Below are 12,129 nucleotides of genomic sequence, written 5' to 3'. Positions count from 1 at the left end.
TTTTCTTGAAAAAAAAAAAAAAAACAAAATCCTGATTTCCCCTTCATTCTCTTGAAAAGAAAGAAGGCAATGAGATCCCAAAACCTAATTTGCTTCGTTGATTCGGATATTATATTGGACTTCCACCTTGCTCAATTTCAGCAAGGCTCAGTATCGCTCCAGTTTGCACGACTTGTTGGGTCACGCGTTTTGGGTCGTTGCATCATTTCTAACTGAAGCTTTAAAACTGGCAGAAAATGAAACTTACTCAAAGGCTGTCTTAGTACTGAGAAAGATCCTCATCTTGTTGCCCTGGTCACCCTTGGCACATAAATTTTGACTTTGCTGCTTTTTAACCCATAATCTGCTTTGACTTTGAATCGTCACTTGATTGAAATATCAGTTCTTGCCATGGGCTGCCAAGATCAGCCGAAGGCAGTGCTGAAGAAGGATGCTTCCCCTATAGATGGTTATTATGGGAAGGATATTTAAAACCTGGTCTGAGTAGACTTTTGCTGATGGAAGGCACGTGTAATTTCGAGGCATTGCTTGATCAATCAGTTCACTTGTTTGGGCCCCCTTTGTTAAAAAGGGCTCACAAGAATGCTTTCCTACTTATCAGCTGTCCAGAAGTTTTCTCCTATTTGTATGGTTTTCCCTCTCCTCAGTCTTACCTCATTTCTCCTAACCGTAGGTCTTCCCTGCTAAGGTTGTCCTTCCCCTGTTAGGCCATTTTTAACCCCTTCTGAAAATTTTAACTATTATGTCTACATGGTGTTCCTGGAAGTTATTTACATTTTCTTTAATTTTTATTCTTATAATAAATTATAGTAGAAGCACGTAAGGAACATTTATCAGCCCAATTTTTTTAGGATGCCTCCTTTCTTCTCCTCTTCTAGTGATAACCTATAAGAGCTTTCTGATTCCCTTTAATCCCTCCTATTAACGTTTTTTCCCCTTGCCTTTTTTTTTTTCTTAATCCTGAACTCTTTACCAGCCATTTGTGTTTCACTTTAACGAGCCCTCTTCTCTTCGTTCCCCATACATAGATGGTTGGTAGTGCTTGTAGTAGTGCAATAGGAGAAACACCTCCACACAGAAACTTCAGGGAGTATATATGATGTATAGATGATGTTGGGATCATTCAGATGCTAATATTACGTATTATTTTCTATTTGACCATGGGAACTTATAATGAAAAGGTGCCACTTCCCAGAGTGATGGCTTAATCCACCAATTATTCCTGATAGTTTTGTTTGTTCATTTGAGTACGATCTCTTCCTGTCTCAGTCTTGACATCTAGAAAAAGAAACATTAGGGAGACGAAAAATGATGTGTGTACGTGGGCAACAAAATAATCAATTGGCATTTTCCACTTCCTTTGTATTAGTCGTACAAATTTTTCACTCTCCTAAATGCACGTTTCAGAAAGCGTGTTTTATGCCATGCATTAGTTTTGTATGGATTATTTGTGTATTGATATACACAGTCCTTCAAAAGGGCAAAGCTTTTCCAGTCCTGGAACAGTAACGTCACCATCCGGGTGACCTATTATGTAGCAAATAGGCAGAAAAAGAGGCTGCTATGATTCAGAAAATGCTTTGTTGTGAATTGCTTTACTCTGTTGCGTATCTAAAATGATGTGAAGTGTGCTGATGCTTAAAAAAAAAAGATGTGAAAAGAAATTGGATTAAATAAGTGGATGAGAAAATGAAAGTGGCAAAAGGTAGGGAAATAAACGGAGTGGAATGGTGAAAAAGAACGTATTTTTACATTCTGTGTCAGCTCTGCAAATCCTGCAAGTGTCCTATCCTTTCAGGCTTTTATGCCATGGCTCTGGAGCTGATGAGTTTTCCCCTTCAGTTTCTTTCTTTTGCACTATATTCATGGTAGTTCTTCAAAATTTGTTTCCTGGAAGTTTCACAGTAGCATATAGCTGGTTTTGTGAGCCGCCTCCTCCGTATTTAGTGTGATAATTGGCACTAATCATCTTTCTGTGCCATCCTCACGCTGTTCTGCTTGTGCCTGAATTTGCTGTCCAGCAGTTGAAGGGTACTTGCAGCCTCTTAGGTGGTTTCTGACTCATCCAGAAGGCACAGAACCCTTCTGGAATCTCCGCTTTCATCTGGGGGTCTGTTTCAGTGGTAGGGCACAAGTCGGGTTTTTGGTGTATACTGGGATGAACACCGCTGTTTGCCAGATTGGGTCTCGTTATTTAGTAAAGCTGTTTGGCCTGGGGAAGAGAAGGCTCCGGGGTGATCTTATTGCAGCCTTCCAGTACCTAAAGGGGCTAGAGGAAAGCTGGACAGAGACTTTGGACAAGGGCATGTATTGATAGGACAAGGGGCAATGACTTTAAACTGAAAGAGGGGAGTTTTAGGTTAGATATAAGGAAGAAATTTTTCATTCAGAGGGTGGTGAGGCACTGGAACAGGTTGCCCAAAGAAGTTGTAGATGCCCCATCCCTGGAAGTGTTCAAGGCCGGGTTGGATGGGGCTCTGAGCAACCTGGTGTAGTGGAGGGTGTCCCTGCCCATGGCAGGGGGGTTGGAACTAGATGATCTTTGAGGTCCCTTCCAACCCAAACCATTCTGTGATTCTATGATTAGATCTTCTTTATGATAGAAACAGCTGGTTTTACAGTAATGACCTACTATTCTTACCCTTACTGTTGTTATCTTTATGTCCACCTTCCAATGATACTTACTTTTGCCTGTTTTTCCACTCTTTGGAGCAATAGTTGGGTTCAGTGATGGATGACGACTAGACCTCACTATAGATTCACGGGCAGACCTTGCTCTGACCCACCAGGCATCTTCAATAAACTTCAAATGAAAGAAGGAGTTGCAGCATTAAGGCCTGAACACACCCAGCTATCTCGTGCTCTGTTTTGAGTTGATCTGTATTAGGTCCCAAGTTTTGCAGGTGCTGGAGCACAGGGCTGTGACCATGTGCATGAGGTGATACCCATTTGTTAGAGATGGTTAAAATCAAAGACTGCTCCTGCTTCTTCAGCTTTTCTGTGGGTTCTGCACCACAACCTCGTTATCTTAATTGTGTAACGTGTGCCTTATGGGAAGGCACTACTATTTCAGCACTCTGCTCATCTTTTAGTTAGTATGAAAGGAATTGCTACGCAGAGGAAGAGCACCATATTAAAAGCAACAGATTGTTACTGTGGTCAGAAGGGGGATTATTTGATTTAAACCCTTACTTGTTGTGTCTATGTATTCTTCTAGCAGTTATCAGTGTTACTGGCATTGCCGAGACACGTGGGGAGGTAAGCTGAGGAACACATAAGACAGACAGATGACCTAGCACTAATATTTCAGTGATGGACAGATCAAGAAGGTGATCCTGTTGTTACAGCATATGCTCTTGAGTATTACGTCGATCAGGAGGATAATTGAATCCTAAAAAATTGTGTTCGTGACAGCTTAGGCAAATGAAAAATGCGAATGCTGATTTAATTCAGTAAGTGCACTCATTAGCTTCTGGTAATTGTGGGGGTAGTGTTGCTGTTGCTCATAGTATTAGCATCAAAATGTGAAACTTTTCTTCCAGCACTCGGTGTTATTAACTACCTCTAACGCAGCCGTTGTAATAGAGACTTGGATCGATTCCCTGAAACACGATTCAGGACCACTTTGATAACACTACATCATACAGTTGAAGGAGAATTGCAGTGTGAGCCACGGAATTTCGTCTCTCTCAAGCTCTTCTCTCATCTGTGCTTTAAAATGTGTAAAGTGTGTATTTTGTGAAGGAAGCTCCCGTTTTTCGAAATGAATTCCCAGAGAATCAAAGCTGTAAAACGTTTTCATTTTCTTTCTTTCCCCCCCCCCTTTGTTAAAACCACAGAAACACCAACCTCTAAGGAATGAGATAATGGTTGTACTACCCAGACTTTTACACTAAACAAAACCTAGAGGTATATGAATGGCAGTAGAATAGGAGACTGCATGTGTGAGGAAGACTGGCATCCGTGGTGCATGGTGTGCTTCCGACTGGCGCTTGTAGCTCCTTTCCATCATCCATGTTTCTGACTTGCACGGCGTGTCGAGTGTTGTGTTTTTTACAGCATGTGGAATTACTTGTAGCTGTGTGGCCAAGGAATGGATGCCATGTTTGTTGCACTGAACGGTCAAGGGGACAGTGGAAAAACACCTGTATTTGTTACTCATGTTGTAAGGGCTGTTCTCTATTGCAGGTCCTTCAGTAGCATTTCTGCGCCTCCCCATGTGATGGTTCTATTTTAGTGGCTAGAAGTAGGCCTGATACCATTCTGTCTCATCTGCTCTTATTTTCACTTCCAGCAACCTGACATTCCCATCCCACATCAGGCATGATCCTAAGTCATAAACCAATGGGAAAAAAAAAAAAAAAATTGAAGTAGTACGACACCTTTCCCAAGAATGTTCCCAATATTTTTAACAAATCCATTAACATCTACCTGTTGGTGATGTATGGAACTATAAAAAGTTCAGCATAAAAGAAATGCCATGAAATGTTTTTCTCCCTTTTCAAGAAAAAGAAAGAAATCAGATAATTTACCTTGTGCTAGAAGAGGGCTCCCTGTAGATGGCTTTCTGCATCTGTAATTTTTCCACTGGGATATTGTCTTGCTGTGCTAAGCAAGAGGGAAAAACAAAAATCCGTAAATAAACCCCTTGTACAGTGACTGTAGCTATTGTCATCTCACCAAAATCCAAAACTTGTCCTCAAACAATAATGACATGTTGGGGTTTTTATATAAATAGGTGCTAGCTCCACTGATGTATTACAAATTGTATCCACACACTCCAGAATGAAACTTTTTTTTTTTTTAAATCCAAAACCATTTTCGTTAGAAATTACAGTTGATCAAATAACTAGAAAATTATATAGACAACCTAAAAAAAAACCCAACCACCCCTCCAGTCACAATTGGCTTTATATTCCTGAGTCATAAAGAATTTTCTTCAAAACCATGGATTTGTTTGCAAAGTATTTAAAGGGCACCAACTTTACAATATAGATGCTTGCAGGTACAGAGTAGTGATACTTGCACTTGACTTTGTCTCTCGTAGGTACATACACACGTGCTCATATTTATTAGTGACTGCTACTATTTTTAACAGCAGCAGCACTGTAAAATAAGAGTTTCGGTGAAGAACTCTTAGGTAGCAGTTGTCAGTTTAATTAAGAAGTGATCCTAGCATGATTTGGTGCTTCACATGGGAGAAAGACTTTTTCTAATTGTACATCTTGAGAAAGAGCTATATTTACATGCATAGTTTGTTACGTGCGTGGAACAGAACCAAAGGCAATTCCGTGTGGTTTGTATCTAATTTTTTTTCTTTTTCCCCTGATTTTCCAGCTTCCTAGTTAGTTTCATGGTGGATGCTCGCGGGGGTGCCATGAGAGGTTGCAGACATAACGGACTCCGAATCATTATCCCTCCGCGGAAATGCACCGCTCCGACACGAGTGACTTGCCGGTTGGTGAAACGCCACAGGCTGGCCACCATGCCTCCCATGGTGGAAGGCGAAGGTCTGGCCAGCCGCCTGATTGAAGTTGGACCTTCTGGGGCTCAGTTTCTTGGGTAAGGGGTGCCATCTGGCCGGCAGGAGAACGTTCAGCCTGTTTACGAGTTGCGCTGAAGCGGTTCCTTTTCCCAGACTTGAACAGGAAAAGGTGTTTGGAACATACGGTGGCAGGCCGGTCGTGTGAAATACCAATCAGCTGTTAGTTAATAATTCACAAAGCTTTTACGCCTTTTCCTTTGAAAACGGGTGTTTTAAGCACTAGCTCCAAGGTTCATGTGCTTCCTGGGATATCGTCGTTACTCAGTGTTGTGATATCGTGGTGGGAAAAGATGCCTTTGCAGCCAGAAGAGGCTGTTCATATGGTATTTAAATAATCTATATGTCAAGCATGAATAGCACAGCACTGATTTAAGCCCCTATCTAAAGCCTGCTACATGTACAACACAAGTTAGAGCTGCTCATTTGAGAGGCTTGTGTTGTGTTTTCCGTAATTTGGACTATTGGGGAAGCACAGAGCCTTTGGGGAAGCACAGAGCCTTTGATTTTTCTGGGGTTGAAGCTGCTAAACTAAGCGATAGGACAACCCTGGAATTTTTTTTTTTGCTGTTTCTTTTGTCCTATGCTGCGAAACCCGTAGAAAGATCAGATTTGTGTCTGCTGCTGAGCTTATTTTAGCAGTTTTCAGCTGAAAGCAGCAGTTACCCACAGTTTTTTTTTTTTATTTCTTTTATCAACTGTTCTCCCTATCAACTGTGGCATCCAAAAGTGGATGATTGATGGAACCCCTTCTATTACAGTAAATAGCTTCATTCAGAAACCGTAAAACGAGTGACTCTCTAAGCAGCAATAGTTTAAATCCATTTCGAAACAAATCAGTTGATTGCAAATCCTCTTATAACAGGCAGTCATCAGAGCTGCTCTCTTCATTAGTGCTTTTTCTAAAAGATTGAGCTTAGGGAGACAACTTTGGGCTACTTCACCGTTGCTCTAATCTGGTAAAAAAGCAAGAGCAGTTGTGAATGCTGCAGCATCACTGCGAATGTGGCACTAAGAGCAAACCAACCATTCCTTTTGACGGACAGAATGCTGCTTAATATCACAAGTAATGGCAAAAAACCTGGCTAATCAGACCCTTTGTGCCACTTATTCTTCTCACATCTTGGTCGCTTTTAAAGAGAAGCAGAAAGAAATCTAAACAGCAGAAGAAATATTGTGCTGTCACATTGAGTCTTCCCGTTATATTTGTCGCACACAAATTGACCTGAAGTACGTCTCCCGTTTTCTTTTTAATGGTTTCTCTCCCTAATGAGACTGTGTCACCCAAAAGACCAGGACATAGCGCAGTTTTATTCCTTCTCAGACCTTCCTTCCCTTCCTGCAAGCGTTTTTCTAGGTGTTGTACTGGCAGTGAAGGCAGGAGATGACCGTGCTGTTTGCAGAGATGCTTTCTGAGGTCCAAATCCTGTTCCCGTTGAGTTCGCTGCCCAAAATCCCGTTGTTCTTCCCACGAGCAAGAAAAGATGCTAAATTAACGAAACTGGTTTTGGGGATTTCGGTCACCAAATCGTCACGGCTAGGAAGGAACCTTATTCAGTGCACAGCCTAATTCCACTCTGTGCACCAGACAGGGGCACTGGCGTTCTGGCACAAAAAATACATAAAGTTTATTTATGTTCTTTCTTTCACTGCTGCTTTGGATGTACTCAGTAAACTTCATCTGCCTACGGCTCCTCCCCCACTTAATGAGGGAGAAAGCTTGGTCAGCCGAATCCTTCAGCTGGGGCCTCCTGGGACCAAATTCCTTGGGTAGGAGAGACTTGAAACAAATTGATGGATGCTGACCTCCCCATTCTTCTCCTCCTTCTGCAATATGATTTTTTTATGTCATTATGCCCATGATATTGTCCCTTTCTATCATTTGAAATTCTGTATACCTAACCCTTAGTGGACCATTTTCCAACCCTTGTGGTATGTGGTTTTTGTTTTGGTGGTATGTTTGTATCTTTTCCTTCAAGTACTGTGGCCTTCATTTTTGTTTTGGCATGAAATCTTCCTAGTTATGTGCTTGATGTCTGTAGCAAAGCAACCTGGATTGGGACCAAAAAAAAAAAAAGAATCTACTGTAAATTTTAAGATGCTTTTTCTATCAAGGACTGATCAATCACTAAGCTGTGTGTTGGATACCACCAGTATAAGAGAACACATGACATTTACTACGTACACGGTAACCTGTTTGAGTCCTCTAATTAGAGAAGTGCATATACAAATATATTTGTATTTTATCTCTTATTTCTAACAGTATGTATGTATATATAAACACAGATATACTGTCTGTACACATATGTGTTGTATAGGGGTGTGTGTGTACATGGGCGCATACACTTACACGTATATTGACATCTGCTGGTAAGGCAACAAGACAAATTCTTATCTCCTATACTGAAGTAGAAACCCAGATGATCTCCTCAGACCTCCTCCTTGATTTCTCCCAGAGTGTAAATCAGGAATAAATTCATTGGAATATAGAGAATTACAGCGAAGTGAAATTGGCACAGGGCACAACTGCCCGCTGATTGCAATGAAATTATTCTGATTTGCACTAGTATAAGCGAGATCAGAATTTGTCTCACTGTCCATGCACGTTACAGTAGATTCTCTTTGAAATGAAGTTGCACAGGTTAACCCAGACAGTAGTGACAACTAAAAAGAGCATGAGGTTTTTATGAATTTGCAAAACAACTACCAAATTTCTGGCTAAGCACTATTACCTTGCCAAACACCATTCACACTGTGGAAAGAGGTGAATGCACTTTTTAATCTGTCCCTTAGCACTTACTGGGTCCCTGTAAAAATCTAGTACGTGTTGGTGACCTACTAGTTCAGGATTACGCCCAAGTATTCCAGCGAAATAGTTAGAATTCCAGGTCACTTTGTAGCAGACTGAATAGAGTTGCTGTTAATCCTGTTTCTTCCTCTCTCCCGTGGGCATTTATTGCGCTGTGTTGCCGTGCCAGGCCTGTGATTGTGGAGATTCCCCATTTTGCTGCTCTGCGTGGGAAAGAGAGAGAGCTGGTCATCCTGCGCAGCGAGAACGGGGACAGCTGGAAGGAGCATTTCTGTGAATACACTGAGGATGAACTGAATGAGATCTTGAACGGGATGGATGAAGGTATGCGGTGTGCCTTTTTTCTTTTTTTTTAAAGCTCTGCTCCAGCATTCCTTCTGTAACTGGGGGTAATAGTTTTTTACCATTTATTCTTTATCATTTAGCACCTCATGTTTGGTCCGCCATAGAATTTCTGACACTACATTCTCCAGCTACTTCATTTTATTTGCCCCCAACAAAAGAAGGACATGGACCAGTTGGAGAGGGTCCAGAGGAGGGCCACAAAGATGATAAGAGGGCTGGAGCACCTTTCCTATGAGGACAGGCTGAAAGAGTTGGGGCTCTTCAGCCTGGAGAAGAGGAGGCTCCGGGGTGACCTTATAGCGGTCTTCCAGTACCTCAAGGAGGCCTACAAGAAAGATGGGGAGAGGCTGTTCAGGAGGGCCTGTTGTGATAGCACAAGGGGTAATGGTTTTAAAATAGAGGGAGGTAGATTCAGGTTGGATATTAGGAAAAAATTTTTTACCATGAGAGTTGTAGAACACTGGAACAGGTTGCCCAGAGAGGTGGTGGCTGCTCCATCCCTGGAGACGTTCAAGGCCAGGTTGGACGAGGCCCTGAGCAACCTGATCTAGTTGGAGATATCCCTATTCCTTGCAGGGGGGTTGGACTAGATGACCTTTGCAGGTCCCTTCCAGCCCTAACCATTCTATGGTTCTATGGTTCTATAATGGTTTTCTGGGTACAGGAACCAGCAGAAGTACTGTAGAAGTAGTAAATAAGAAGTAAGCAGAGTATACTGGTGCTTCCTTCCCTTGCATGATCTGCTGAAGTAGTGGGACAAACCAAAATCTACCATCACGACGTTGAGAATAGATGCTAGACTTATGTTTGCTACCGCTCCTTTTCGTGGTGTTAAACGAAAAGCTTCCACAGCAAACATCTTTCCAAAACAAGGCAATTATCATACTAATCCTTTCCAAGCAGCTACGTGTGTGGGAGGAAATGTCAGTCATGGGTACTCTTGCTTTCTCAGAGAACAGAATGGCCTTGGGCTGTCTAGGATCTGCAGAATTTGTTATTAATTTTGATGGCTTTTTTTAAAAAAAAAAAAAAACAACAAAAGTAAGCGAGCCAGCTCACATACTGAAAACTGAACTCATACTTTAGTGCTTTTTGGATTAGCAGTTCAGCTTCCATGACGCAATTCCATGCCACAGCGTGAGCACGTGAAGTGAAAGGGGCCTTCGACCAACCCCTTCGCTTGTTTGCCTGCTGATTTCGGGAATGTTGTCAACTTGTAGTGACAGGACAAGGGGTGATGGCTTTGAACTGAAAGAGGGCAGATGGAGATTAGATCTAAGGAAGAAATTATTCATTCTGAGGTGGTGAGGCACTGGCACAGGTTGCCCAGAGAAGTTGTACATGTCCCATCCCTGGCAGTGTTCCAGGCCAGGTTGGATGAGGCTTTGGACAACCTGGTGTAGTGGAGGGTGTCCCTGCCCATGGCAGGGGGGTTGGAACTAGATAATCTTTGAGGTCTCTTCCAACTCCCTAACCATTCTATGATTCTATGTGCTGAGTTTGCTGTCTTAAGCTCCCTTCAGTTAGTTTTTCAGTCTGTCTGTCTGTTCTTTTCTTGATGTCTCTGTTTTAGCTGAACTTAAGGTACTGGGGTATATTCCCTTTTCCCCTTTGATTTCTAGTCAAAATACTTTTCTGAGTTGCACTGAAACTGTGAAAAGCTCGAATGGGTTTTCAAGTTTGCTGTATTGTTTCTATGAAATCCTTGTCTCCTGCTCATCTTCTCTTTTGGCCTCAGTACTTGACACTCCAGAGGAGCTTGAGAAGAAACGGATCTGCCGCATCATCACCCGAGATTTCCCTCAGTACTTCGCGGTGGTATCCCGGATCAAACAGGACAGCAACCTTATCGGCCCCGAGGGAGGTGTGCTGAGCAGCACTGTGGTACCACAAGTGCAGGCAGTCTTCCCAGAAGGGGCTCTGACCAAACGAATTCGCGTTGGCCTCCAGGTACAATGGAAAAATTACAAGGCTTATCTTTTTTTTTTAAAAAAAAAAAAGTGTAAAATCACCTTCTTTGAAAGGAGAAGTAGCATGTTCAGCTTATCGTGTTGTATGTTGTTGTCTAGAGTGCTTCTATTAAAAATAATTTAGAAAAAAACAAGCAACCAACATGCAAAAGTCAAAGCAAGCTTTGGGTATTCCAGTTAATTCAAGTTCCTGTCTGTCAGCTGTCTATATGATCTTGGGAAAAGCACCTAATTTTGGTGGTGATGATGATGATATTAGCCTAGGTCATAGAACAATTTCTTAAATACTTCTTACGAAAGGCATCAGAGAAGTCAAATGTACAGGTTCTCAGGGTGAACTAAACCAACCTGACAGCTCACTACTGAAAGAGAGGTAAGTCTTTCCCCTACCTCCATCCCCTCCTCCTGCTGCATACATCCACGACTTGCCTGGGCCAGGAGACTGTGCTTGTTTAAATCCTCTGCAAATAGCTGAATAACTTACTAAAATAGCTCAGAGCTTGTTCTAAGGATAAAAAAAAAAAAGGTGACAAGGAAATCTTACTTGCTACTGGTGAAGTGAACTAAATTAATACTGCTAAAGGGTCTGACAAGCACCAAGAAAGGGGATAGAAAGAGGAGGAAGGCGTGGGAGAGCTGATAACGGGAGATCTCCCCTTCTCATTGACAGTCAGTTCTTCTGTCTGCAGATTTTCATGGGAAATCATGTCATTCAGTGTAAAAACTCCAGGGTTTTGTGGCAATATACAGACCCGGTATTAAATCATTAAACTATTTTCAAGTAACTATCCTGCTCTTGTCTTTTGTTTTGGAAAGGCTCAACCTATGCATACTGAACTCATAAAGAAGATTTTAGGCAACAAGGCTACCTTCAGTCCTATAGTCACGCTGGAGCCCAGGAGAAGGAAGTTCCATAAACCCATCACGATGACGATTCCCGTCCCCAAGGCCTCCACTGATGGGATCATGAACGGTTACGGAGGCGACACCCCCACTTTAAGGTTGCTATGCAGCATCACAGGTAGGATGCAAATACTGGAGCTTGTTCTGTGCATCTTGAAATGGTCAGTCGTCGTGGGCTGAATATGTTAAACTGATTGTGCACATGGAAAGCTCGGTGAAAAGCAGACTGGGATGAGAGGCTGTGAAAATAAACTACTTTCCAAACAATTATTTTATAGCAGAAATAACATCTCTTGTTTGGACTAACAAGAGATGCGTAATATAATCGTAGATGTCAGGTTGAGGGTTTTTTGCATTTTCCTTACAGTTTATTTCTTGAGAACCAGCTGCCTGGCAGAGTTAGTGTAGTGCAGATATAACGTTGCAGTATGCTTCAGAGGAGAATATTGCAGTTTAACACTTTGTCCTTGCTGTAATTCCAAAGCGATTAGCTTTTCATTCAGTCTCAGTTAAGAGGCAGAAATGGTCTGCGTGCATTTATTCTGTTTAGAAGTTAGCAT

At 42.1% G+C, this 12,129-nt stretch overlaps 1 protein-coding gene across 2 annotated transcripts in view; it reads left to right on the top strand.

Moving 5' to 3' along the window:
* ANK2 (ankyrin 2) overlaps positions 1-12,129 on the top strand; it is a 172,257-nt gene that overhangs the window by 117,263 nt on the left and 42,865 nt on the right. For both annotated transcript variants that reach the window (XM_086612093.1, XM_086612094.1), the window contains 5 exons: positions 5,338-5,562; positions 7,214-7,312; positions 8,521-8,675; positions 10,435-10,646; positions 11,483-11,687. In XM_086612093.1, the coding sequence (XP_086468219.1) occupies positions 5,338-5,562; positions 7,214-7,312; positions 8,521-8,675; positions 10,435-10,646; positions 11,483-11,687 (896 nt within the window). The remainder of the gene's footprint in view (positions 1-5,337; positions 5,563-7,213; positions 7,313-8,520; positions 8,676-10,434; positions 10,647-11,482; positions 11,688-12,129) is intronic.

This window comes from Tauraco erythrolophus, chromosome 5 (assembly GCF_009769465.1).
Source record: "Tauraco erythrolophus isolate bTauEry1 chromosome 5, bTauEry1.pri, whole genome shotgun sequence".
Lineage (NCBI taxonomy): Eukaryota > Metazoa > Chordata > Aves > Musophagiformes > Musophagidae > Tauraco > Tauraco erythrolophus.
Note: the sequence above shows the minus strand (reverse complement) of the source record. Positions and strands in the feature narration are given on the sequence as shown.